Below are 23,065 nucleotides of genomic sequence, written 5' to 3' on the forward strand. Positions count from 1 at the left end.
CTATTACCCGGTTAAAGTTAACCAGGGCCCCAGCATCACAAAATGGATGCTGCTGCCACAGACACAGGTCTGACCTCCTGCTGCTGGGAGTGCTTCCAGCGAGGGAGGCTTGGACAATAGGTTTCCTGCCTTGGGAGGTGCTAGCACCACCCTAGACAGGCCTTAGTGTATTGGGGCAGGGAGGGATGAATGAAACGAGACACTGCCTGGGGCACACAAGGTGTCCCATGCATAGTCCAGTTCAAACCGGTGCTGGGGCACTCCAGCCCCAGTCCTGGCGCGAAACTGGACAAAGGGAAGGGGTTGTAACCACCCCCCTCCATGGTCCCACCCATAGGAGGGACCTAGCAGGTAACCCAGCCCCCCAGATTAGTATAAGAGTGGGAGCTGAGTCCCTAGGACTTTGGATTATCCTGATAACTGAAACTTGAACAGAAACTCTGGACCTTCGACATTCGACTACGGAAGAAGACTGAAGAATCTCCCTTGTGGCCAAGGAGTGGCCACCCTGTGCAAACAGGCACCATCAAGCGACCTGCCGTTTGCTTTGCCCGAAGTTCTACGAGGTACCGACTGCGGAGCCCGACCAGCGCCTTGACTTCCAGACTTCTCCGACCCTGATCCACATCCACAGCAAAGCTGAGATCCGTGGAGGCGACGAGAGACGTGGGACCGGCTACCTGGGAAAATTGGCTACTTGCTTCCAGCGCAGCTTCTGAGGCATCCTCGAAGTTGTGCTCTGGGGATTGAGAAGTCCCAACCCCGAGCACCATCTCCACCGAAGATCAGCCATCCACACTCCACGAGTTCTGCGTGGGGCCCTTCTGCATTTTCCTGCTCGACGCGTCTGTCCGGTTGCTTGCCCGTTGGGTAGTGACCTCTGCGACGACGAACCTTTGACTTTCCACTGCTGGTTTGGCTCCTCCAGACTGGCCCTTGCTTCCCTGTGAAAGAGAAGCACCTCAGGCCTTCCTGGCCTGCAACAGAAGCGAATCCTTCATTCTGCGTGGGTTGCGCTTGCCAAGGCTTGTTGTGTCCCAACTCGACATCGACGCCGCCGACAGCAAGAGCCCTCGTGGGACAGCTCGCCTCCTGGTTCTGGTCGTCCTCGACGCCTCTTGGTACCCGTGGCTGCTGCGACAAGCTTCACCTCTTCACCTGCATCTTCACAACATCGCCTGGTTCCTTCCTGGTTCCTTCCCGGCTCCTGGCTGGTGACCTAGACTCTGTCCCCTCTGCTTGCAGGTATCCCTCTTCTTGATTCCATCCTTGGAATCCACCGGACACTCTTCACTGACTGCCTGTCAGCATCTTTTCGTCAGGCATCCATAGGAGTCGACGACGAAACCCGATGCAAGTTCACACCTATGCACCTGCAGCCCGTGGGCTAGGTAACTTGAGTACTCCGGTGCTCACAAGGGTATTGACTATCCTAGTGTCTAGTTTCCAAGTCTCTAACTCCTAGTTCCTTCCGAAGTGTTCTAAAACTCTTAATTTCTAAATACTACTATTTCTATCGACCTTAACGCATTACGCGTGATTGTTTCCACTCTGCACCTGAATCCCGTGGGCCTCCCACTACCTAGCAACTGATAGGATAGTGTAGCCCCAGCGATTCCCTAGGCCTAGGCCTAACCTGTGTTCGTGACAGTGGTTCTTATACCACTTACTTAGTATATGGTTTGCGTGGCCCCTAGGGCCTAACTGTATTACTTACCTGTGTGACTTATGTATGCTTAAATAAGACTGTATTGTACTTACCTCGAATCTCATAAAGAGTGCCGAGGGTATTTTGACAAGAATAAATACATTCTATTTTTATAATATATCTGTTGTGGTGTCCTTTCATTTGGTATTCAAGGGGTTGCAAATGGTATAACAGCTGGCTTCACATGCCATACAGAGTTTAGCCTAAGACTGCTCTTGTCCAACCAATCACCATAAGGGTTGTTTGGACTGATACAAGGTGTACACTAGAACTAGTGACATCATATATCAGGCCAACTTCTCACACGCGCTCGATGGCCCCCTTGGTCCAGAGGGCCGTAACTTCCTCCTGTAGAAGTTGCAAGTGGTCCCCCGACATGCGGTGGTACTGCGGTGGCATGGCTGGAGGGGTCGCCTCGAAGGGGAGGGAGGAGCCCCTTCGGACGATTTGCAGCACCCACCGGTCCGACGTGATGGAACGCCAGTGGAGCAGGTGATGGCGAACTCTGCCTCCCACTGGCGTGGAATGGTCCTAAAAGCACGGACTAGGAGGGCTTTGAGGCAGATGCTGCTGGGGTAGATGTGGATGGACCGGCACGTTGTCCCCCTGTACCGCCTCGGCGGAATCCACGTCTGCGACCGCGTGGAGGTTGGTTCTGCGGCCTGTGGCTAGGCGGACGTGAGGGGGTGCCCCTTCCTTGGCCACGAAAGGGGCGAAAAGTGGAAGTTTGTGGGCGCGGGGCCGAGAGGCCCAAGGACTTGGCCGTAGCCCTGGTGTCCTTAAAGCGCTCCAGCCAAAAGGCGACTGCCATCGAAGGGCATGTCCATGAGGGTGCTCTGGACATCCCCAGAAAAACTCGTGGACCGCAGCCAGGCGTGGCGACGAAGCTCCACCGTGGTCGACATTGCCCTTCCCAGCGAGTCCGTAGTGTCCAATCCACATCGGATGGCATGCCGCGCTGCATCCCGCCCCTCGGCAACAGCCTGGGCGAGCCGTGTCCGGACCTCCTCCGGACACTGGGGCAGCACGTCCTCCACCGTATCCCACAGGAAGTGGGAGTAATGGTCCAAGAGACAAGCGGTGTTAATAGACCGCAGTCCCAAACTAAGGGAGGAGAACAGCTTCTTACCGAACTGTTCTAGTCTCTTGGATTCCCGATCCGGGGGAGCGGACGGGAAGGAGGTCTGGGAAGTAGAGGCCTGGATAAACAGGCTCTCGGGCGTGGGGTGCATGGACAGAAAACTGGGGTCGCCCGGTGCAGGGCGGTGGCGCCGGGCCACGTTCCGGTCCACAGGAGGTACTGTGAAGGGCTTGGACCAGGTACCCTTTAGAACGTCCACTAGTGCTTCATTAAACTACAGCAGAGGCTCCGAGGAGCTTGCGGACGGTTGGAGCACTTCAGTGAGGAGGTTAGTCCTCACGGCCACAGCAGGTAGATCCAGTCCAAGGGCTTCGGCCGCCTTGCATAGCACCACAGAAAATGCAGCACCTTCCTCCGAAGCCACGGTCGGAGGAGAGATGAAGCCAGTGTCAGGGGAGGTGTCAAGGCCGCTGGCATCCCCCAGCTCGTCTGCCCAGTCCTGTGATAACTGGCCCTGTCGGGCCAGAGGGTCATCAGACCCCTCCCAGTCGTCACCATCATCCGATTCCTGCTAGACAGGTGGAATGATCGGAGCCGAGCGGAAGATGAAATTGACACCCATCGTCATCGGACGCGGCTCAGGCGCCTGGCCCGGACCGGGACTGAACCGGGGAACGGCGTCGTCCGAAGGCGGTGCCGGAGGTGGCACCGGAGTCGGCGCCGGGCGGAGGGGTCGTGAGGTCGACCGGCACAGACGGGGATCCAGGCTTGGATCCTGCGGGGACCTGCGGCATCAGGACCGGAGTCGATGACGGGGCCGGAGCCACCGGCTCGCTAGGCCTCCCAGTCGAGCCCGCGGAGCCCGAAGGCGCACCGGCAGGCGTCGACGGTGGAGCCAGGCCTCTCATGGCCGAGAGGAAGGCACTGATCTCCGCCGGAGTTGCGTCAGTCCCAGGGACTGAGGGGTATGGGGATGGACGCAACTCCTGCGGCTCCGACAGAGACACATGGGTGGTACCACCCGAACCCTCAGCCGAGTCGCGCGACAGGCGAGGGGAGCCCGAAGAGCGACGTCGCCTCTTGGATTTCTTACTATGCTTCGACTTACCCGAAGACTTGGAACCAGACGAGTGGTGGTGATGGCTGCGGCTCCATGACCGGTCCCTCGACCTCCTCCTCGACCGGGACGATGAACGGCGCGGAGCCGACTGCCGGAGCTCAAGTAGCTTGCGGGACCGCTCCCGCCTAACCTTCGAAGTCAAGGCCCAGCAGTCGAGGCACGACTCGGCATCGTGGTCGGCCCCAAGACAGTAGAGGCACCGGCGGTGGTGGTCCGTAACCGACATTAGTCGGTGACAGAAGTCACAAGGTTTAAAACCAGGCATCCTACCGGCACCAAAGTCGAGTCGACGAGAATAGACCAAAAGAGTCCAAAAAGTTTAGTCAAAAAATGACTAAAAGGGTATGCTCTTCCCGGATCCGCGCTGTCTGGCATGGAAAAAAAAAAGAAGAACTGATGTCAGCAGGCGAGGGTGGCGTCCAAGTACTCCGACGACGTCATCCCGGCGTACGACACAGACGCGGAGCCACAGACGACGCCTAGCGACGCGCAAGGGTATTGCTGACGAAAAATCTTTCCGGATCCAGCCTGACGCCTGGGGATATTCTAAGGTAAGGAATCTAACTAACGTGTTTCTTTCAGATGGCACTGGCATCAGGCATGCCCTCTGCAACCAATGTAAGGAATATGCTACTTACCAGTATGCATCTGTTCTTGGCATGTAGAGCTGCAGATCTATACACTGTGCATAGATCGCCATCTGGTGTTGGGCCTCGATGTTTGCAGTTTGTTTTTCCTCTTGGAAAGTCTTTGGAAGTCACGAGTTCGGTGACTCCTCCTTTGGTTCGTATTGCGCATGGGCTTCGGCTCCATCCTCAGATTGTTTTTCGACAGCAGGGAAAGATGGAGCGTAGTAGTAACAGTAAAGAAACCCATGTGTGTTGTATCTAAATAAGATAAACTGGAACGGATACAGGTAGCCGGGGAGGCGGGTGGGCGTGTATAGATCTGCAGCTCTACATGCCAAGAACAGATGCATACTGGTAAGTAGCATATTCCGTTCGAGGCATATGAGCTGCAGATTATACACTGTGCATAGATTATATAGCAGTACCCAACCCTAGCGGCGACCACCAGCATCAGTTGCAGTTGTTTGGAACAGTGTTTTTAGTACAGCCTGGCCCACACTAGCTTGTTGCTTGGTTTGCACATCTACACAGTAATGTTTTGTGAAAGTGAGCGGTGTTGACCATGTCGCTGCTTTGCAGATGTCATCTAGTGGTATGTTTCCTAGAAAAGCCATAGAAGCCCCTATCTTTCTTGTAGAGTGGGCTTTAGGGGGAACAGATAGCGTTCGCTTTGCTTTGTGGTAGCAAATCTGTATGCATTTTACAATCCACCTAGCTATCCCTGATTTAGAAATAGGGCTGCCTTTATGTGGTGGAGAGAAGGAGACAAACAGCTGTTTGGTTTTCCTGAAAGGTTGTGTCCGTTGGATGTAATAAAGTAAAGCCCTTTTAACATCCAGTGTGTGTAAAGCCCTGTCCGCAACGGTTTGAGGTTGTGAGAAAAAGACTGGTAATTCTACCAACTGGTTTAGATGGAATGGAGAGATGACTTTGGGTAGAAATTTTGGGTTGGTGCGGAGTACAACCTTGTTCTGATGCATTTGGAGAAAAGGTTCCTGTATAGTGAGTGCTTGTATTTCACTAACCCTTCTGAGGGAAGTGATGGCCACTAGGAAAGCTGTTTTCCATGTGAGAAATTGGAGCTCACATTTATGTAATGGTTCGAAAGGGGGTCCCATTAACCTTGTGAGAACTATATTCAGATTCCAGACAGGTGGGTGGAATTACTCTTTTGAGGCCTTCCATAAAGGCCTTGATGGCAGGCACTCTGAAAAGTGATAGGTGTTGCCTGTTCTGTAAATAAGCAGCAATTGCAGCGAGGTGTAACCGAATGGAAGTATATGCTAGGTTACACCTTTGTAGATGGAGTAGGCAACATATAATGTGCTGTATGGAAACATTTAAAGGATTGATTGTGTTGTTGTGGCAGTAAACAACAAATCTTTTCCACTTTGCCGCATAGCATGCTCTATTAGTAGGGCGTCTAGCTTCCCTGATAATATTCATGCAGTCAGGGGGAAGGTTAAGGTATCCGAATTCTAGGACCTCAGGAGCCAGATCGCAAGGTTGAGTTGAGCTGGGTCCGGGTGCCTGATCTCTCCATGGTTCTGGGTTAGGAGGCATGGTGAGAGGTGTAGCTTTTGGTGTGGTACTACTGAGAGTTCCAGCAGCGTGGTGTACCACGGTTGTCTGGCCCATGTTGGAGCTACTAGGATCAGTGTTAGGGAATGCTGTTGTAGCTTTCGCACCACTAATGGAATTAGTGGGAGAGGTGGAAAAGCGTATGCAAATTTGTTTGACCAGTTCATCCATATCGCATTGCCTTTGGACAATGGGTGTGGATATCTGGCGGCGAAGCTTGGGCATTTTTTGTTTTCGTGGGTGGCGAATAGATCTATATGTGGATGGCCCCACTTCTGAAAGAACGGGTGAAGAACCTGTGGGTGGAGTTCCCACTCGTGGATCTGCTGCGTTTGTCTGCTGAGCAGATCTGCCACGGTGTTTTGGACTCCTGGGACGTGTTGGGCCAGGAGAAAGATTTTTTGTGGAATTGCCCATCTCCATATGCTCTGTGCTAGTTGAGAGAGCTGTGGAGAGTGTGTGCCCCCCTGTTTTTGAATGTAGTACATGGCAGTCATGTTGTCTGTGCGAATGAGGACTGCCTTGCCTGAAATCTGTGTCTGGAAGGATTTTAGGGCGAGGGAGATTGCCAGTAACTCCAGATGGTTGATGTGGAGTAACTTCTGTTGCGGCGTCCATGTGCCCTGTACTGTGAGATGTAACAGATGAGCTCCCCAGCCGGAGAGCGATGCATCTGTGGTTAGGATTATTTGTGGGACCAGGTCCAGGAACGGTCGACCTCTGGAAAGGTTTGTGGTGTTCCACCACTGGAGAGAGCGATGGGTGCGACCGTCTACCAACACCAGATCTGTCAGTTGCCCCTGTGCCTGGTTCCACTGGCGCGCTAAACACTCTTGGAGTGGACGCATCTGGAGTCTTGCATGGGGCACTATGAAGATGCAAGAGGCCATCATCCCTATAAGTTGCATAAACACTCTAGCTGGGAGAGAGTGTTGACATGTGAATTTTTGACGCAGAGCCTGTATATTTGCAATCCTGGCAGGATTGGGATAGGCTATGGCTTTTGAGGTGTCTATGGTGGCACCGAGGTATTGTTTTGTGTGTGATGGTACCAGGTGGGACTTTTGGTGGTTCACCGTGAAATCTAGCTGGTGACGTAGTTGGATTGTAGCGGCGGTATGTTGCACACATTGTTCGTAGGACGTGGCTTTTATTAGCCAGTCGTCCAGATACGGGAAGACGTGAATGTGCTGTCTTCTGAGGTGTGCAGCCACTACCGCTGAGCACTTGGTGAATACCCTTGGTGCTGTTGTTACCCCGAACGGGAGCACCTTGAACTGGTAGTGTTGCCCGTCCACCACAAATCTGAGGTACTTTCTGTGAGACTGGTGTACTGGGATGTGAAAGTATGCATCTTTCAAGTCCAGAGTGGTGAGAAAATCGTTCTGGGAGAGGAGTGGAAGAACCTGTTGAAGGGTTACCATGTGAAAATGGTCTGAATGTATGTAAGTGTTTAAAGGTCTGAGATCTAGGATAGGTCGTAGAGTCTCGTCTCTCTTTGGAATCAGAAAGTACAGGGAGTAGACCCCTAAATTTTGTTGATTTATGGGGACCTGCTCTATGGCTTCTTTTTGCAGGAGGGAGATCACCTCCTGTTTTAGTAACGTAGCATGTTCTTGAGACATAGGGCGTTGCCTGGGTGGAATGTTTGGGGGGGTAGTGTGAGAAGTTGGCCTGATATATGATGTCACTAATTCTAGTGTACACCTTGTATCAGTCCAAACAACCCTTATGGTGATTGGTTGTAAAGTCAACCTTATAGACCAGCTATCCTAGTGGTAGCATGGACAAGAGCAGTCTTAGGCTAAACTCTGAATGGCATGTGAAGCCAGCTGTTATACCATATGTAACCCCTTGAATACCAAATGAAAGGACACCACAACAGATATATATAAAAATAGAATGTATTTATTCTAGTCAAACCCTCAGCAATCTTTATGAGATTCGAGGTAAGTACAACACAGTCTCATTTAAGCATACATTAAGTCACACAGGTAAGTAATACAGTTAGGCCCTAGGGGCCACGCAAACCATATACTAAGTAAGTGGTATAAGGACCACTGTCACGAACACAGGATAGGCCTAGACCTAGGGAATCGCTGGGGCTACACTACACTACCAAAGGTTAGGAAGCGGGAGGCCCACGGGATTCAGGTGCAGAGTGGAAACACTCACGCGTAATGCCTAAAAGTCGATCGAATTACTAGCAGTTAGAATTTAACAGTTTTAGGACACTTCTGGTATAGCTAGAAAGTCAAGACTCGGAAACTAGACCCTAGGATAGTCAATACCCTTGTGAGCACCGAAGTACTCAAGTTACCTAGCCGACGGGCTGTGGGTGCATAGGTGAGAACTTGCGTCGGGTTTCGTCGTTGACTTCTATGGATGCCTGAAGGAAAGTTGCTGACAGGCAGTCAGTGAAGAGTGTCCGGTGGATCCCAAGGTGGGGATCAAGAAGGAAGGAACCTGCAAGCAGAAGGGATAGAGTCTAGGTCACCAGCCAGGAGCCGGGAAGGAACCAGGAAGGAACCAGGCGATGTCGTGAAGATGCAGGTGAAGAGGTGAAGCTTGTCACAGCAGCCACGGGTACCAGGAGACGTCGAGGACGACCAGGACCAGGAGGTGAGCTGTCCCACGAAGGCTCTTGCTGTCGGCGGCGTCTAAGTCGAGTCAGGACCCAACAAGCCTTGGCAAGCGGAACCCACGCAGGATGGAGGACTTGCTTCTGGTGCAGACCAGGAAGGTCTGGGGTGCTTCTATTTCACAGAGGAGCGGGTGCCAGTCTGGAGGAGCCGGACCAGCAAGATGAAACAAAAGGTTCGTCGTCGCAGAGGCTACTAGCCAACGGGCCAGCAACCGGACAACACGTCGAGCAACACAGGTGCAGAAGGGCCCCACGCAGAACACGTGAAGTGTGGGGAGCTGGTCTTCTTTGCAGATGGTGCTCGGGAGTGGGGCTTCTCAATTCCCCAAGCACAGCCTCGAGGGAGCCTCGGAAGTCGCGCTAGTCAGTTACTAGCCACTTTTCCCAAGTCGCCGGTCCCACGTCCCTCGTCGCCTCCACGGGTCTCAGCTTCGCTGGAGATGTGGATCTGGGTCAGAGGTGTCTGGAAGTCTGGACACTGGTCAGTCTCTGCAGTCGTCCCTCGTAGGATTCAGTTGCAAAGCAAGCAGCGGTCGCTGGATGGTGCCTGGTTGCCCAGGGTGGTCACTCCTTGGCCACAAGGGAGATTTCTTCAGTCTTCTTCCTGAGGTCGAATGTCGAAGGTCCAGAGTTTCTGTTCAAGTTGCAGATTCAGGTTAATCTAATTTAGCAGGGCTCAGCTAGCTACTAATATACTGGGCTAGTGGGCTGGGCTACCTGCAAAGTCCCTCCTATGGGTGGGACCAGGAAGGGGAGTGGCTACACCCCCTTTCCTTTGTCCAGTTTCGCGCCAGAGCTGGGGCTGGAGTGCCCCAGCACCGGTTTGAACTGGACTATGCATGGGACACCTTGTGTGCCCCAGGCAGTGTCTAGTTTCTTTCATCCCTCCCTGCCCCAATACACTAACTCCTGTCTGGGGTGGTGCTCGCACCTCCCAAGGCAGGAAACCTATTGTCCAAGCCTCCCTCGCTGGAAGGACTCCCAGCATCAGGAGGTCAGACTAGTGTCTGTGGCAGCAGCATCCATTTTGTGATGCTGGGGCTCTGGTTAACTTCAACCGGGTAAGTAGGTTTCAACATGTCTTCTACCTCTAGAAGGGAGGAATAAGATCCTCATTGACAGAAATGGTATGGGGGTATTATTCCAAAGTGTTAGACACCTTACACGACATGTTTCGATAAAGCCAAACCATAGTTACCATAACCGTTTAAGATTATAAGGTACTTTAAGAGTATATGGTAGGCTATATCATAGAACAGCTATAAGGACATGGTTCCGAAAGCTGCAGACAGGCTCAGCTCATGCTAGAGCACCATCTCACATGTTACCAAGCACTCTGCCTCCAGGATTGTGAAGGCCTGCCATAGGAGTGGCTGATAGGTACACATGTGTCTATATATAAGGTAGGTATAGGAATACTACACCTAAGCAAGGGGTGATTACACGACCTTGCCCCAGCTGAGTGATCAGCCAGTTGTGTCATAATGGAAGGCCTGGCCAGGGGTGGCATAATACATGCTGCAGCCCCTGGTAGGCCTAGGGTACACCTATGCCCTGGGTACCTAAGGTACACTGTACAGGGGCCAATAAGGTGATCCTATCCAATTGGGTTATGCACCTAAAGTGCACAGTATCAGTTTAGAGAGACAACAGCCGGGCTGTGGGTCTGATTAGCAGGCCCACAGCCACATCTAAGTCGAAAACCAGTAAAGCAAAAGCAAAAAGTGGGGGTGAACATAGAAAGCAGACCCTACTCTCCTACAGGTAGATGTTAATTCTAGGCAATACCCTGAACGAATAATTTCGGTAACCCATCTGTCTGAGGTGATTGTCTCCCAGACGTGAAGGAAATGTTGTATTCTGCCCCCGACCGGAGTGGAATGGTCTGGAGGGAGCGGGGGAAAGACATTGGGCAGGAGGTGTGGCAGAGCGGGCGGTATTTGTCTTGCCTCTGCCCTTATTATTATTGCCTCTGTATCCGCCTCTTTGATAACCCTTTGTGAAGGTAGATTGAGGAGGGGATTTGTAGGACGTGGATGCATTATCCGAGGAGTAGCCTCTGCCCGTGCCCCGAAAGGAAGAGCGGCGAAAAGAGCGCCTGGGAGTGTGTGACTGCAGGGCTCCCATGGATTTCGCCGTGTCAGTATCTTTTTTCATTTTTTCGAGGGCTTCATCAACTTTAGGGCCAAATAGATGATCTTGGTCGAATGGGTGGTTTAATATAGCGGCTTGTACCTCAGGTTTAAAACCTGAAACTCTGAGCCAGGCATGACGACGGAGAAGGACACTGGTGTTTATGGCCCTGGAGGCTGTATCTGCTGCATCTATGGCACAGCGTATAGAGGTATTAGTTATTGTTTTTCCCTCTTGGATCAATTCATTAGCCCTATTCTTGTACTTTTCAGGGAGATGGTGCATGATGGTCTCTAACTCATCATAATGCGCCCTGTCGTATCTGGCCAACAGCGCTTGCGTATTGGCGATATGCCATATATTGGCGGCTTGTGAAGCAGTGCGCTTCCCTGACGCGTCTAGGAGCTTGGACTCTTTGTCAGGTGGTGGTGCTTCGCCTGACACCTGAGAATTTGAGCGCTTCCTAGCTGTAGATACCACTAGGGAATCCAATGGTGCAGGGCCTTTAATGTATGATGGGTCTGTGGGGGCGGCTTTGTATTTTTTCTCAATACGGGGGTTTAGGACCCTGGCCCTGACTGGGTCTTTAAAAACCTCAGGTGCATGTTTAATTACTCCCTTTAACATAGGTAGAATGGCAGTAGACCTATGTGCATCGTCGAAGGTGTCTAGGAGAAAATCTTCCTCCACTGGGTCAGAATGTAACTCCACCCCATGGTAGTGTGCCGCCCTTTGTAACAAGTGGTGAAAGCCTAAGGAATCTTAAGGTGGGGATGGCCTAGATGGGTAAAGGTCATCCTGTGGGACATCTGGGATGTCCGGATTGTTATAGTCGTCCCATGGGTCTGGAGATCCAGTAGGGGTGGGGTCTTGTGGCACATCTGCTGGATCATAATAAGGGTCTCCTAAATCATCTGGGACAGGAGACAAGGTTGGGGAACAATGAGGTGGAGGGGGTGGAGGTGGGGAGGGTGGAGGAGGTGGGGAAGGCACTCTGAAAGGAGAGGTAGCAATGTCTTTCCTCTTTGGAGGTGGAGGTGGAGCTGGTTTGTCCAAGTGTCTCTTTTTTTAAGACAATGTCAAGTGTCCAGTTTTAGGATCCTTGGTGAGTGTCTTTTGCAGAGGATCCGGCGTGAAAAGTTCTTGCGACACTGATTGTTCGGTCGGCGCCGAAGTTTTCGGGGCCAACGGCTTTTTATGCTTGTCTAAGCCGTGCTTCTTTGGGACCTCCGATTTTTTGGTCGGTGCCGAAGAAGGCTTCGGCACGGTAGTGTCAGTGCCAAGGGCCTTGTGATGTTTGGTCGGCGCCGGAAGGGCAGGTTTCGACACCGAAGGCTTTGGTGCCGGGTTCAGTGTGGAGATGGAGGCCGATTTTTTCTTCGGTGCCGAAGGGTGTTTTTCGGTATCGCTGGTCGGCTGGCTCGAGCCCGAGCTGCCGGAAGGCTTAATAGGCTTCTTTACCGGGCCCGAAGGTGGGGTGTGAGAAGCAGTATCCTTGGTCTTACCTAGGCCCGGAGGCGAAGGTGTGACCGAAGCCTTTTTGGGTATCGGCGTGGGAGGGGGTATTGTACTCACGACCCGCTGCGCCGGGGTGATGTCCTCCACATCTGAGTCGTCAGCCTCGGAAGCGCTGACGAGGTCGTCGTCCTCCTGTTCGATGTTTTGCTGTCCCGGAGCTTCGACATCGTCCCCGAAGATGTCGACTGGAGCGGAGGTCGAGGAGTGCGCCATGTTGCGTCTAGCCCGTCGATCTCGAATAGTCTTTTTAGAGCGAAAAGACTTGCAGGCGGGACAGTCTCGGGCCTCGTGTTCAGGGGAGAGGCAGAGGTTGCACACCTCATGAAGATCGGTGTGGGGAAACTTGGACCCACATCGAGGGCACTTCTTGAAGGGAGTTCTTTCAATCAGCCGAGACCGGAGCCGGAATAGGCCCGAAGGCTGCCGTCGACGACCGGAATCGAAGAAGTGCCGAAGAGAAGGTGATTAAGATGATTTATAGTCTGAAGAAACTCGATGAGCGAGGATTTTTGCGTCGATCGTTGAACTGGAAAGTTCGGAACCGGAGCGCGAAGTATTACATCCGAGCCCGATGGCGGAATAAAACAATATGAGGATGGAGCCGAAGCCCATGCGCAATACGAACCAAAGGAGGAGTCACCAAACTCGTGACTTCCAAAGACTTTCCAAGAGGAAAAACAAACTGCAAACATCCGGGCCCAACACCAGATGGCGATCTATGCACAGTGTATAATCTGCAGCTCATATGCTCGAACAGAGCAATTTCATAGTTTATAATAGATTTCAAAACACCTAAAAGTTGCCAGGGGTTAGCCACAAAAGCATAACTCCAAATCCCCTTAACCCCAAAATACACTGTGTAAGACTCAAATGATCCAACATATCAAATCACAGATTACATTAATGATGGTATCAGCTAAAATTTGCACAGGACATGGTCAGAGGCCACTCCCTCTGTGCAGTGCATAGAAACCATAGTCTACAACAATGCTGTGTCTACACTAAGCACAGGGAGTGTAGTATTTCTATCACACCGAGGACACAGCGGCAGTCCATACCGTGTGCATTGTACAGATAGGGACTTATGGCTATACTCTATTTGTAGTATGCACATGGGAGGATTGCAGGTTGCACCCCGGGGAAATTGGACACATTGTCCTTGATGACTTGACTGGTGGTGTCCTATGCTACTGCATCAGTAAGTTTGTAACTCATTTTCAGGGTGTATTTTGCAAAAGCTTAGTTTGGAGACAAAGATTTTAACCCTGACTTAACTCCTACCTATTTATTTCATTCCTGCTTCCACAAACTTCCTGAATGAGGTGCTTTACTTCATCATCCTTCTCCTGGATCTTTATTTGCAACATCTCATTTTCTTTTAGAACACGTTCGTATTCACTATGAAGGTGATCAACCATAAAGCTCTTCTTCGAAAGAGATTCCCTTAATTTTTCATTTTCCTTTTGCTTGTCTGCGGATATAAAAGTTATACTGATTAGAAAATTAACATTACTTCATACTCTTTTTTAAAGTAACATTCAATACTTTATATTTGCATCATAGAATAGTGCTAAAAACATTTTACAGTAAAAAGACCTCACACTTTCAGCAGATTTTTAATAAAAGCAACTTGCCATAATAATATATTATTGATCAAATGTTTAAAAAAATTAGAAACACGTCTAAATATGCAGTAGAGGCTTAATTGTCAGTATATGTGAACATGGAAAAAAGGCTTGTACTCTGTACAGTTGACAAAGGCACTGCAGATGTGTCCACTGTTAAATTTTGTTTATCCAGCTTATTTATGTAATTGAGGACACAAAAAAGGAGATAGTATCCTTTGTCACTGCTCTACCCTTCAACAGAGCAAAACCAATGAAAAGCTGATCGTCCGGTTCCATACCACTTTTGTAATGTGGGACAGCCCACTGAAAGACCAGCATGTACAATCACTCCACCTCCTAAGCAAGGTGAGGTGGGGGAAAGAAAGATGGAAGACCAACGTTTCTGAGTAAACTATCATAAAGTGGGGGCTGCAATAACAGGGTGAGAATTTCCTAAACTCATCACAAAGACGGGTTTAAAAGATAAAGGATGAACAGAACACCTGTGTATGTTCAAATGAAGACGCCATGAGGAAGGTCGGAAGTAATATTAAGTCCAATGAAAGGAGAGGGTGGAGGCAATAATAATGAGCTTTTCAAGAATTAAGCCACCAGGGAGAGCCTGAATATAGAAGGTTGGTCAGGAAACCATCGAAAGACCGGCATCGGAAACCAGTACCATTTAACTGTAGAGATTGATAAACCCCGAGTGAGGCAGAGAAAAAACACACTAGTTAAGAACTGAAAGGGTCTAACCCTCCCTCCAAGCAATAAGAAACAAACTTGTTTCGGAGCCCAGCATAAACAGACTTGTGCCTGGTCTCTTGGCAGCCAGAATAAAATCTGGTACCTCTGAGGAAAGAATGAAAACTCCTAACTGATGCCTTTCAATCTTACTGTTGGGAGTAGAGGAGATCAAACGCTGGTGTGGATAACCTGGCCATGCTGCTGCAAAAGAAGATGCCCTCTATCTCTGCAAGGAAGCTAGGCTGAACACTGAGATCCAACATATCAATGTACCAAATCCTTCCTCGCACAGTCCAGGATGATGAGAATCAGTGGCACACTGTCCTTGCTCACTTATGTAGCACCCTTAAGATGTGTGGATTTTGAGGGAGTACATAAAGTAGATCCAGTGCAAACTTGAAGGGTAATATGTCCCAGAGAATCACGTGGTGATAAGTGCAAGGTGTAGAAGGGAAGACATTTCCTGTTGAGAACCATGGAAAATCAATCAATCAAGTAATTTGTAAAGCACACTACATACCCAAGAGGGTTTCAAGGCACTGGGGGGGGGGGGGGGGGGGTGCTGCTGCTATTGGTCGAAGAGCCAGGTCTTGAGTTGTCTTCTGAAGGTCAGCAGGTCTTCGGTTTGTCGTAGGTAGAGGTGGAGGGTGTTCAAAGTTCTGGCGGCGCGGTGGGTGAAGGATCTGCCTCCGGAAGTTGTTCTACAGATGCGCGGGACCGTGGCCAGGGCGTGGTCAGCAGAGCGGAGTTTCCTGTTGGGTGCGTAGAAGGAGAGTCGATTGTTGAGATAGGCTGGTCCGGTCTTGTGGAGTGCCTTGTGTGCATGGATCAGGAGCTTGAAGGAGATTCTCCTGTCGACGGGGAGCCAGTGCAGGTTGCTCAGGTGGGGGGGGGGGGGTGGATGAGGTCGTGGTGCGGGACGTCAAGGATCAGGCGTGCAGAGGCGTTCTGGATTCTCTGCAGTCTGTTGATGAGTTTGGACGGAGCTCTGGCATAGATGGCGTTTCCGTAGTCGAGTCTGCTGCTGACTAGGGCCTGGGTGACTGTTTTCCTTGTGTTTGTCGGGAGCCATCTGTAGATCTTGCGGAGCATGCGGAGGGTGTTGAAGCAGGTGGAGGAGATTGCGTTGACTTGTTTGGTCATGGTGAGTTTCGAGTCGAGGATAACTCCCAGGTTGCGTGCATGGTCGGTGGGGGCCGGGGTGGTCCCCAGTGATGTGGGCCACCAGGAGTCGTCCCAAGCAGAGGGGGTGGGCCCGAGGATTAGGATCTCCGTCTTGTCTGTGTTCAGTTTAAGGCGGCTATCCTCCATCCAGTCGGCGACTGCCTTCATTGCCTGGTGGAGGTTGGATTTGGCGGTGGGAGCGTCCTTGGTGAGGGAGAGGATCAGCTGAGTGTCATCGGCGTAGGAGATTATGTTGAGGTCGTGCTGTCGGGCGATGTGTGCTAGTGGTACCATGTAGACGTTGAACACCGTTGGGCTGAGGGAGGATCCTTGAGGGACGCCGCAGATGATCTTGGAGGCATCGGACCGGAACGGGGGAAGACGGACTCTCTGAGTTCTGCCGGAGAGAAAGGAGGTGGTCCAGTCCAAGGCTTTCTCCTGGATCCCTGCGTCTTGGAGTCGCGTGCGAAGTGTGTGGTGGCAGACGGTGTCGAAGGCGGCGGAGAGATCCAGGAGGATGAGGGCTGCCGTCTCACCGTTGTCTAGAAGGGTCCTGATGTCGTCTGTGGCGGCGATGAGGGCGGTCTCGGTGCTGTGGTTGCTTCGGAATCCTGATTGGGACGGGTCGAGGATGTTGTTGTCTTCGAGTTGAGGGTGAGCTGGGTGTGTTGACTATCTTCTCGATGACCTGAGATGGGTCGGAAGTTCTTGAGCTCGCTAGGGTCCGCCTTGGGTTTCTTCAGTAGTGCGTTAATGTCGGCGTGCTTCCAGTTCTCAGGGAAGGTGGCGGTCTCGAATGAGAGGTTGATGATTTTGTGCAGGTGGGGTGCGATGGAGTTGCGGGGTTTGTTAAAGATGTGGTGCGGGAGGGGGTCGGACGGGGATCCGGAGTGGATTGTGCCCATGGTCTTGATTGTGTCATCGATGCTCACATTGGCCCAGGTTGTCAGGGTGTCGTGGGCGGTGGGTCCGGTGCGGTGAGGTCTGCAGGAGTTGTCCGGGGTTTGAAACTGTCATGGATGTCGGTGATTTTCCAGTGAAAGAAGGTGGCGAGGGAGTTGCACAGGGCTTGGGATGGTGGGATGTCGTTGGCACTGGAGCTGGGGTTGGAGAGTTCCTTCACGATGGTGAAGATCTCCTTGCTGTTGTGTGCGTTGTTGTCAAGGCGGTCTGTGAACGAGGTCCTTTTGGCGGTCCTGATGAGGTGGTGGTGGTTGCGGATGGCGTCTTTGTGGGCAGCGCGGCTGTCTGGCGTCTTGTCGTTGTGCCATATGTTCTCCAGATTCCGGCAGGTGCGTTTTGAGTCGAGGAGTTCTGGGGTGAACCAGCTGACTCTTTTGCTGGTGTCTCTGCTGGTGGGTTTTTTCAGCGGGGCTACGGTGTTGGCGCAGTCGTTCATCCAGCGTTCGAGGGTGAGTGCACCCTCATCGGGGGTGGTGGGGTTAGTCGGTGGGTTGAGTGCGAGGTTTGTCTGTAGTTGTTCTTCAGTGACTTTGCCCCATCATCGGCAGGGGGTCTGTAGTGTGCGGTGGTGTGTGAGGGGTTTTCGGAAGGAGAAGTGGATGTAGTGGTGGTCTGTCCAGGTGAGTTCGGAGGCGTGGCTGAAGGTGACGTGGGGGATTGAGGAGAAGATGGAATCTAGAGTGTGGCCGGCGATGTGGGTCGGCGTCGTGACGAGCTGTTTCAGTCCGAGGTTGGCGAGGTTGTCGATCAGGGTGGAGGAGTTGTTGTCGTTGTTGTTCTTCAGGTGATAGTTCAGGTCTCCTAGGAGGATGTAGTCGGTGGAGGTCAGCGCATGCGTGCTGATGAGGTCGGCGATGGAGTCGCAGAATTGAGACCGGGTCCTGGCGGTCTGTAGATGAGGGTGCCTCTTAGGATGGTAGATTTAAGAATGTTCCACCCCCCTCCCCCCCATCGTGTTCATGCAAGCATTGATATTGTTTTCAGCGGCGGAACTGTGGGTTCATACCTAACGCCACTACCACCCACTCCACAAACTGAACTGATTGGGACATATATAGAGACGGAACCGCTACGTAGCCGAAACAACTAACCTACGCACAGGTAGAGACGCTACGCCTCCGCTGGGGGGGGGGCAGACATATACGCCCTCACAATGAAGCCCAAGAGCGGCTCTACAGTGCAAACAAATAAGCTTGATAAATATGCGGTCCCAAAACAAGCCCACACAGAAGAGGGAGCCCAGGGTGGTCAAACTGGTGACGCCGAACCCTCCCTCGCGTCCATAATGGCAGTCATTCAGGTGCTAGGTGCCACACTAGAAACTAAAATCGACAAAGTCTCAATCGAGATGAACCTGCTCAGAGCATATATGAATAAAACCTCAGACAGAGTCAAGGTCAACGAAGAAAACGTCCTGGAACTCCAAACTTCCACAAAAAAGCTCGGGGAAAGGGTGTAGCAACTAGCTCACCAACACCGCCAGATGGCTCTCAGGCTCGAAGATGAGGAAGGGAGGGCCCGCCGAAATAACATACGAGTGGTTGGGGTCCCGGAGGGCTCAGAGGGACCGAGTATGAACCTCTTCCTGGAAGACTTGATTCTCAATCCTCTTAAACTGAAACGGCTCTCCTCCCTATTCACAACTGAGCGGGTGCACCGGGCATCAATTCCCTGGCCCAAACCCGGGGACGCCCCCTAGAATCATCATTGCAAAAATCCTCAACTACAGGGATCGTGACGCAATCTTACAGGCAGCCCGAACGCAAGGAGAACTCAAATACGAAAATGCGACAGTCCGGTTTTTCCCTGACTTCACGCTTAAGGTCCAACAGGAACGACACTCCTTCGACGGAATTAAGAAAGCGCTCAGAGACAGGGGGCTCAAATACATGATGTTTTTCCCGGCAAAACTCAAAATCATAGTGGACGGAAAATCGCTGTTCTTCACGACCCCACTGGAGGTACAAGACTGGTTGGATCGAGCAGCCATACCGACATCATCGGCGAGCCAGGACGATAACTGGAGGGACACTCGCACTCATTCACCAGGCTCGGTGGATGGCAGATCGCATTTTGACAGGCGGAGTCAACGGTCCTGGAGGTCAAGGTCCAGCAGCCCGGGGAAGCTAGCAGCCCAAAGAGACTAAGTGTCTCAAAATTGTGGTGTGGGACTTATTGATCTGCAACAACAAACTGCATTGTATAAATACTTTTCTATGAGATGGTGGATGGGGGACAATGCATGAAGCGCTGGTCCGGTTGACTATTTGGGTCCTCAACCTTGCATTTTTCTCTACGGGTGGAGGTAAGCCTCTGGCGGCCGGAGCTGGTACTAGCTCATACTCCCCCGTAACTGTTGACTTGTTCTCAGGGCGATAGGCACTCTGCTAGTTGGGGATGTGGGTAGTTTCAAACCTATGTGGCAGAGTAGCAGGGAGGGGGGATTGGCACGGGGGGTTCTGTTTTTAGTCTTTTTGTGATTTTCTTCCATCAAAGTTGGGAGGGGGGGACGGGGGAGGTGATCACTGGTCGTGCAGTAAACGTGTTTTCAGGATGTGGTGGTGTTCCGTGGCTCACAGGTCTTACAGCTCTTTTCTCTGTAAAAGTGATTATGCAATGGGATAAGAGTTTAAAGCTCATCAGCTAGAAAGTCAACGGGCTGGGGGATAAGGTGAAAAGGAGCATAGTACTCCAGCACTTGAAGCGTCATTCCCCGGATGTCGCATTGCTTCAAGAGACACACCTAATTGGTAACTACAGTAAAGCTCTAAATAGATGGGGGTACACTATGGTAACACACGCTGGCTTCACCTCCGGGTCCAGACGGGTAGGAATTCTATTTAAACGTACCTTCCCTCTCAGTGTCAAACACACATGGAGAGACCCACTGGGGCGCTACGCAGCGGTCCCGGGAAGTTGGGAAGGACAAACCCTTACACTATTAACGGTATACATTCCACCGGGTCTCCAAATACAATCATACAAGGAACTGGGGACATTCATACTCTCACTACCTGAGGGGCAACTCATATTGGGTGGGGACTTCAACGCGGTTGTATCAGGCACGCTCGACCGTCACCCACCCCGAGACATTAGCACTGGGCAAAATTGGCTCACCAATTTTGTTGAGGCCTTCGACCTCACGGATATTTGGAGAATGCGCCATCCTGACCTCCAACAATACACTTTCTTCTCGGGGTCCCACCTCACATTTTCTAGAATAGACTATATCCTCATGCCTATACAACAGAATACAATCACACAAGAAATCAAGCACCTGCCAAGGGGCATCTCTGATCATTCCCCCCTGTGGGTCCGCTTAAGCATTGGAGAAAAAAGGGTAGGATGTGTAACACCCATCAACCCTTGGTATCTCCGTAACCCGGGACTAAAAGCTGTGCTGATCCAAATGGTCGATCAATATTTCCAAGAAAACAATGGCACAGTTGACTCCCCTACCACTCTATGGGAGGCGTTTAAAACAGTGATCAGGGGGCACACCCTCTCAGCCATAGCTGGGCTGCGCAAGGAGAACAACAAACAGATGGCAACTATTGAACACAACCTCCTTCGCATCAAGGAGGCGGCAAAAGACGGTGAAGACCAAGATGCTCTTCACAGGCCACAACTTAAGGAAGCTGAGTATAAAGCCCTGGCAACTGACGCGGCCAAAACCCTAGCGAGGGGCAGGGATGGACGCCTCTACGACCAAGGAGACAAAGCGGACAAATTAATTGCCTGGCTGGACAAAAACGAAAGGACGGGAAGGCTAGTGCCGGAGCCTAAAAGTAGTTCAGGTACTGTATTAACTGAACCCCATGATATAGTACATGAATTTGCCACTCACTTCGCACAAGTATATCGGAGTGGTTCGGAGCTACCAGAGGAGGACTCCTCCAAACTGCTTGCGGACATCCCACTGCCCCTCCTTACCGACTCCAAAAGAGATGCATTGGAAAGTGCACTTACTAATGACAAGCTAGCCACGGCGATCAGAGATCTACGACCAGGAAAAGGTTTGGGCCCTAACGGTCTGCCCATCGAACTATACAAACTCAGGCCAGATAAGCTGGCGCCCCATCTGAAATCCACGTTTGAAGATAGTAAAAAACTGGGTATCCTCCCACGGGACCAACGTATCGCCACACTGGTGGTCATACCCAAAGCAGGGAAACCAAAAGACGAATGTACCTCGTATAGACCCATCTCTCTACTAAACGCGGAGCCCAAAATACTTGCTAAGTTATTGGCCAACCGGCTAAGGCAAGTCATAAGCAAACTAGTCCACCCTGATCAATCGGGCTTTATGCCACATCGAAATACTGCTCTCAATTTACAGAGGCTTCATGGAGTGTTGGGGCGCCACGCTGCCATCCAAGAAGACGCCATCGTGGTATCTCTAGACGCAACAATGGCCTTCGATACACTCGAATTGGCATATCTAATGGCAGTACTTAAAAAGTTGGGTTTCGGACCTAATTTCATTGGATGGGTACGGCTCCTCTACACCGAGCCATTGGCGCAGGTGGTGGTAAACAATAAATCCTCAAACATATTCGCTCTCGGTAGGGGGACGCGACAGGGGTGCCCCCTCTCGCCCCAACTTTTTGCACTCTCTCTCGAACCACTTGCCGCCTGGATACAAAGGGATCCTTCCATTAGAGGACTTATGGGCTGAAGACTGGGAGATTCGAATCTCACTGTATGCGGACGACATCCTCCTATACCTTGCCTCCCCTCAGAAGTCACTAAGGGTGGTCCTGGACATCTTCACAAGCTTCGGACGCAACTCTGGTTACAGAATAAACTGGAGCAAATCGTTGCTGTACGTTTTACACGGTGACCCCCCCCCATAGCACCAAATGATGGTCCGATTCAAACAGTGACGGAAGCGTTCCGCTACTTAGGTATTTTCATTACAACGAATGCCCAGATCCGTTATGAACGGAATCTTCTACCCCCTTTACAGAAGTTCAAACGAGACACGGCCACCTGGAAGTCACTGCCGGTTTCTTTATTAGGACGAGCAGCCCTTTTTAAAATGATGGCATTGCCCCGCTTCCTTTACGCCCTTCAGAATTACCCAGACCCAGTTCCATCGGGGTTGTTCAAAGACATTGAATCGATTCAAAGAGACCTATTGTGGGACGGCAGACCTCATATATCACTTCACAAAATGACGCTTGGATGGTACGATGGAGGTATAGCGCTCCCCGATATTTAGAAATATTACTGGGCGGCGCACCTCTCAGCGATTAACCAATGCACTTATCGCAATGGGGACGACCTGGTTTATAGGATGGACAAATGGGTACAACCGGGCGGTAGTTGCACGAGGGCGCTCTACTCCAAACCCAACAAATATTCCCTGACAGGACCCACACAGCATTCAGTTCAGCTCTGGCACTCTGTAAACCGTAGCCTAGGATGGACCAACAAGATCACACTTGCCACTCCCTTGTGGGACTCCGAATGCCTGGGCATGCTGGGTCAGTCTAAGGGCTTTGACAAATGGGACCTGATAGGTCTCTCCCGCATTGGGGACCTCTGGGGACACAACGGCATGGTCTCATTCGCTACACTACAAAAGACACACAAGTTAGCCACATTGAAATACTTTAGATATATACAGGTCAGACACTCCCTCCAGGCTAACATCTCGGCTGGGTCCCCTATACCGGAGTCTTCTCCTCTCGAAGACAGATAGCTTAGTTGGGCAAGTAGCAGACGAGCAATCTCCCTCACATACAAAAATCTGATACACAACATGCCAGATCCTTTAATACCACTAAGGGAGATATGGGGACGGGACGGCTTGGAACTGGTGGATGACGAATGGCAGGAAGCACTCTCCTCACCGAAGGAGATCGCCATTTCGTCAAAACTGAGACTGATCCAATTAAAAATCTTACATAGGGTGTATCTCTCGGGTCCCAGACTGGTTCTGATGGGTAGGAGTGAAGAGGGGCTGTGTAAAAGGCAATGCGGCATAGTAGGGTCCTTTTTCCACACCATTTGGGAGTGTCCGCCGATCCAAAGTTATTGGAAGAAAGTACTTGAATGATTGAGTGAAGTATGTGGGTGGAGATTCGGCTAGAAGCCAAAAGATGTCTCCTGAATGTTTGAGACCCCACAGACCTGACCACCAAGGGTAAACTGTGGGCAACGCT

The 23,065-nt window shown here is 51.4% G+C and overlaps 1 protein-coding gene across 1 annotated transcript in view; it reads right to left on the reverse strand.

The window, feature by feature from the left end:
* CDK5RAP2 (CDK5 regulatory subunit associated protein 2) overlaps positions 1-23,065 on the reverse strand; it is a 723,544-nt gene that overhangs the window by 179,374 nt on the left and 521,105 nt on the right. Inside the window, exon 30 of the mRNA XM_085609970.1 lies at positions 13,696-13,885. Coding sequence (XP_085466096.1) covers positions 13,696-13,885 — 190 coding nt within the window. The remainder of the gene's footprint in view (positions 1-13,695; positions 13,886-23,065) is intronic.

The sequence above is a fragment of the Triturus cristatus genome, chromosome 1_2 (assembly GCF_964204655.1).
Source record: "Triturus cristatus chromosome 1_2, aTriCri1.1, whole genome shotgun sequence".
Lineage (NCBI taxonomy): Eukaryota > Metazoa > Chordata > Amphibia > Caudata > Salamandridae > Triturus > Triturus cristatus.